Source organism: Centruroides sculpturatus, unplaced genomic scaffold, assembly GCF_000671375.1.
Source record: "Centruroides sculpturatus isolate CEXI.00-Female unplaced genomic scaffold, Cexi_2.0 scaffold53, whole genome shotgun sequence".
NCBI lineage: Eukaryota > Metazoa > Arthropoda > Arachnida > Scorpiones > Buthidae > Centruroides > Centruroides sculpturatus.
Window position 1 is genome coordinate 886,830 of NW_019384350.1, and position 5,737 is coordinate 892,566.

Consider the following 5,737-nt stretch of genomic DNA (forward strand, 5'->3'; position numbering starts at 1 on the left):
TATATAAATTTAGACATACAGTATTTGAATTTTTCAAAATAGTAATTCGTTTCATATTTGAAAGGAATTACTATTTTTTATCTGAGATGTATGTCTGATAAACTTAAAAATGAGCAAAATGATTTTAAAAAGTATAAATTACAGATGTTTATTAATCTTTTTTAAAGATGTTTTTCTAATAAACTATTTTTTCAATCTTTAAAAAATGAATTTTGCAAACTAAAATTTTTAATTGGTTAGAATTGTCAATTAAAGAAACTCATGCTTTTAGAATCTCTGAATTATTAAAAATTTAAACTAAGTATCAAAATAATTTATTATGTTATTAATCCACAACCATAAAATTATATGGCTTCCAAAAGGGGAAAATAAAGCATCATTTTTTAATTTTTTGTTTGTTTAGAAATCCTGTAATCTGTTACAAAAGTAGAAATTTATTAAATTTGTCTCTTAATAAATTTCTGGAATGTTATAAATTATTTATAAACTTAAAGTGTATTTAATTGAAAATTAAGTTTTTTGTTACAAAGTTATTAAAATTAAAATTGTAAAACAATAACTAGTAATGTTTAAGGTAGTTATTTATTATAAGCAGATGCACCACAACTCCATAAGAAGTAAGAATAGAGTAATGACATCATAGAATCATTGAAGTCACAAAGGCTTTAGAATGCCTGTTTAACATTTTTGGTTCCAATTATGTAGTATCTGACAATGAGATGTATGGTTACAAAAAATGTTTTAATACAAGATAAATCTTGGACTCCTTCAGAAATTATAGTGTTACACTATTTATGATATTTTGTTTTTATTTTTAGACTAGTTCATTAACACCTACGATTTTAAAATAATTTTTAATGTAAGTTTAAAAATATATACTTAAGTTTTTAAAATTTTTCACTGTAAAATCATAATCTTTAGAACTACAGTAGAACCCCTCTAATCCGTCACCTTTGGGACTGGGAGTATGGTCGGAAGGCAAAAAAGGTCGGATTATCAGAAAAGAGTAAAATAAACAATCTTCCCCTTTGTCTAGTCTTTGTAGCACTGCTAATTTTTCATTTAATGAAAGAGTAACGTGTTTACGTTTCACTCCTGACACGTTGAAAACACACACAAAACTGTACATGTACACACAATGTAAAACATATACTGTAACAAACACAGAAAAACGCCATGGACGGTGAGTCACCAACGAGTCGGGACAAGTTTCTCGACTCCGACCATGGTTGGATTAACCGGAGTGACGGACTAGCCGAGGGCGGACTAGAGGGGTTCTACTGTATATATTTATATTAAAATAATTAAGTAAAACTCACCATACATGCTGTAGACCACACATCAGCTGGTGGACCATAACCAGCACCTAATAAAACCTCCAAACACCTATATTGGCGTGTTTGAATATCTTCCGTAAAATGATGATTCTGTCGTAAACAATAAAAACTGAGTAACATAACAAAAAATTAACAACAAATTAAACACAAAAATATAACTTACCACCCAACAAGCATTTCCAAGATCTGCTATCTTGACAGAAATATCACATATTTCATGAACAGGATCTGGCAATTGGTCAATGGATTTCTGGTTTTCTGAATAAAAAAGTTTTATTGATTATAGTTATTATATATAACTTTAAATTACAAAGTGTCAAATGTACAAATATTAAATATAACATTTAACAAGTGACTATTTATTGTGACATTGTCACAATGCTGGGCTGCAATTTAAAAATTTCATATTCTTAATTTATTTAATTTAAAATATATGTTCTTCATCTGAAATTAGTAGTGCCTTGCCCCTGTACATCATACTTTTCCTGATAACAATGGAGTCATACTGATCCTCTAAGTCCATGGTTCTCAATCTTTTTGAAGTCAGGGAACACTAAACTTTAACATTTTTTTTTCTGCGGAACACTTAAAATACATCAGCTTTAAAGCAGGGGTTGCAAACCTTTTAGAAATCAAGAGAGCACTCGGTCTAGTATATGTCATCATTGGTATTTGCTAATTACATTCCCATACAGAAATTATTTTACATTGTATTGATTTTTCTTTTGCAACAATTATTAATTGTATATTTGATTTTTTCACAGAACACTTGAAGTGGCTTCTTGGAACACCCGTGTTCCATGGACCATGGATTAAGAACCACAGCTCTAAGTAACTATTCAGGGAAACTTTTCAAATTGAATCACATGGACTTCCTGTCTAGACCAGAAGTTCATACACAGATAATTGAGACCTTCTGCCCCTAAGCTTTCCATATCTGGTCTTGACTTTCATCTATCTAACAATGTTCTCAAGCTTAAGGAAGGAAGGACAGACAGACATAAGAACAGATGAACAACAGTGGTAATTTATAGGTCTGCAATTTCAAAACTGCAGCCCAACAACAACTTATCAACAAAAAAAATTATTATTCTTTTTGTAAAGTAATTAAAGATATTTGAATGTTTGTCCTTTTGTAATAAATTCATTCAATTAACATCAATACAATATTTTCTATATATTTCTAATTTTAATTTTCAGAAATTAAATATTCTATTTTTTTTAAATTAAGAAAAATTTTATTGATTTAATTAATTTATATACATGAAATTTTTAAATATTTAAAAAATAATTAGGTAACACATAAATTACAATATTTATAAAATCAACTTAATGATAAAATTCTATAAAAATAATCTGNTACTCTATAAACTATAAACAAACCTATATATATATGTTGTTTCAAGATGATAAAATTTTCTTATGTAATTTTTCATTTAAGAAGCACTTAAAAATATTATTTTCCTATTTGAAAGCTATATATTTAAAATTTAATACAAGACATAAGTTTCACTGAAAGTCATTTTGTAACCAAGAGACCAAGAAACAAATGTATTATTTGGAATTAATATTTATTATATTGATAATTAAGACATTGTATATCTTAGTAAGTTGCTAGACAAGCTAGTAAACATTTCCATTTTGTCATTAAGCATATTACTTGTTTAATAAAATGAAGTAATGCTAAAATACTGTAATCTGATAATATATAAAATTTATTTTAAAGATTATGATAAGTTTCTTGAGAATTAAATGTAGCATAAGTGTACATAACTAGTCTGTCAAAAAACATTCTAAGTAAATACTATGTAATCTATATAAGTATCAAACAGAAATAATGTACAGTACAGCAAGTCCTCAACAACATTTCATTACAATACTGTTGAGGAAAGATACAAGTATGTTTGTATTTTCTTTGTAAACAGTAAAACTGATTCTACGAGGTAGGAAATAAATACTGAAGGTTACAAACACGATCCAATTAAATAATATTTACTGAATTATATCTTTTTTTATATCAGTAGCTTGTGCTTTATCATATATCATTTTGCTTAATGTCATAGTTTCCAATCCATAACATTAAGTGAGGACTTGCTGTATTATATTTCTGGTCTAACACTTACAAAATAATTTTCTAATTTAGAAAGCAGTTTGACTACAAATTAGCTTTAAAATTAGAAATTGTAGCATCATAATCATTATCTTTAGGTAATATATTTTATAGCTACATGGTTTGAATAATGATGGTTTCAAAAAATTTTGTATGCAAAACTTGAGTAAATGCCTAGTTAAATTATGTTGCAAAACACACACCTTTCATATTTTAAATATGAAAAGTAAAATATTTATTAACTTAAAATTAAATAAGAATCAATTTACAATGTAGGTAAGTTTTTTGATACAGAAATGTGATATTCATCACATTTTTGTATCAATTTCATCAACTTTTTGTTGTATATTACACATTTCTATTGTTTAAAAATTAAAAATATGACTTACATGACAATAAGAAATAATTATATTAATATCTATTATAGTGTGTTAGTATGTATAACTGTGTACTATGTTATTTAATTAACTTAGTTTAATCATAAATGTTTTTCAAGCTTAATTTTTAAAAAATACTGATAGATATATTAACTGATAGAAATCTATTACAGACACTATTTGATGTTAATTTTTCAATAAAATAGTCTCTTTATACAATTAAATATTAAATTTGAGCTTAATCAAAACAATGAACTTTTAACATCAATTTACTTAGTTGATCATCATCATGAAAATATTAATTAATCAAATTGTTTGAAATGTTTTTAATTTTAGAGTAAAATTCACTAAAAGCAACATTTGAAACAATTGTCTTTATTGTTTATAGTAATCATTACTATTTGTGAAAATCAGAATATAAATACAAACATTTCTTTTTACATTTTCCATTAAAATTGATTTAAAAAAAGAAAAAAAGAGCAAATATTCAAAGTGTCTTTCTTGAAATAATACCTGGACAAGATGCTACTCTTCTCATTTCAGTTTCTTTAGGTTTGTGTTGTGTTGATGTTGTCAAAGTACTCTCTGATCTTTCTAGTCTTCCTCTGGAATTATTATTAGTTTCTTCTCCTTCGTCATGTCCATTACAAAGACTGTCTACTGAAGACACATATCTTGATGGCTCAGCACTGGAAGTTCTTATTCTGTCACCACTACTGGATTCTCTATCTTTTGCATTATTATGAGTTAAATTAGATGATAAAGATCCTACAGGTGATCTATGTAGTGTCTCTCTTAGATTACTTTGTTCTAAAATGAATAATAGAAAAATTTTCATAAAATATTAAAATAATCATATATAAGAAGAACCTTGACAGTTTAAAACTCAGATATGCTAAAATTTAATAAACCAAAAACTGAATTTGTAATGTCAAATTATTTTATTACCATATCCACTTGAATAAACCTCTGTGGATATATTTTTTAAAATATGTTTCAGTATGGGTTTATTCAAGCCTGTAGGTAATTTAAACCTGTGAGTCTAATCAAGTGCATATGGTATTATTTTTACATAAGCTATATAAAATTTATTTTAAAAAAAATTGTACTGAGTGAGTATAAAGAGAAAAGAGAATATTGAAGCTTAAGCAAATGATTTTTATTTTTTAGTTATATATAATATTTATATAATACGAGGGTCGTTCAATAAGTCCTTAGAAAAAGATAGAAAAACAAATTATTTCAGGTAGATTTTTTTTTTATTTTTCAACATAATCTCCTTTAAGCTCTATACACTTTTCCAAGCGTTTCTCCAACTTTTTTAAGCCATCTAAAAAGTAAGATTTCGGAAGGTCCTCAAAATAGGCATTTGTTTGGGCAATGACCATCTCGTTTGACGTGAATCGTTGTCCACCAAGCCATTTTTTTAAATTTGGAAATAAAAAAAAGTCACTGGGGGCCAAATCCGGTGAATACGGTGGATGTGGTAATAATTCAAACTTTAATTCCGTGATTTTGGCCATTGAAACTGCACAGGTGTGCACCCGTGCATTGTCTTGATGGAAGAGGATCTTTTTCTTTTTCAAATGAGGACGTTTTTCCTTGATTTCTTCGCTCAACCGGTGCAATAATGATGCATAATACTCTCCAGTTATTGTTTTTCCTTTTTCCAAGTAATCGGTGTAGATGATTCCGCGTGTATCCCAAAAAACCGTGGCCATCACCTTCCCGGCCGATTTCACTGTCTTCGCCTTCTTTGGAGCCCTTTCGCCTTCAAAAACCCACTGTTTTGACTGTTCTTTGGTCTCTGGAGTATAATAGTGTATCCATGTTTCGTCCACAGTTATGTATCGACGCAGAAACTCGTCAGGATTGCGACGAAAAAGTGCCAAAATTGCCTCAGAGTCGACCAC

General features: G+C 27.8%; 1 protein-coding gene across 1 annotated transcript in view; it reads right to left on the bottom strand.

Annotated features, from left to right (window-relative positions):
* Nucleotides 1-1,289: 1,289 nt before the first annotated feature.
* LOC111637559 (SRSF protein kinase 1-like) overlaps nucleotides 1,290-5,737 on the bottom strand; it is a 94,644-nt gene continuing 90,196 nt past the window's right edge. The window contains exons 12-14 of the mRNA XM_023383069.1: nucleotides 4,338-4,634; nucleotides 1,501-1,595; nucleotides 1,290-1,427 (exon numbers count right to left, since the gene is read on the bottom strand). Coding sequence (XP_023238837.1) covers nucleotides 1,305-1,427; nucleotides 1,501-1,595; nucleotides 4,338-4,634 — 515 coding nt within the window. The 3' untranslated portion in view covers nucleotides 1,290-1,304. The remainder of the gene's footprint in view (nucleotides 1,428-1,500; nucleotides 1,596-4,337; nucleotides 4,635-5,737) is intronic.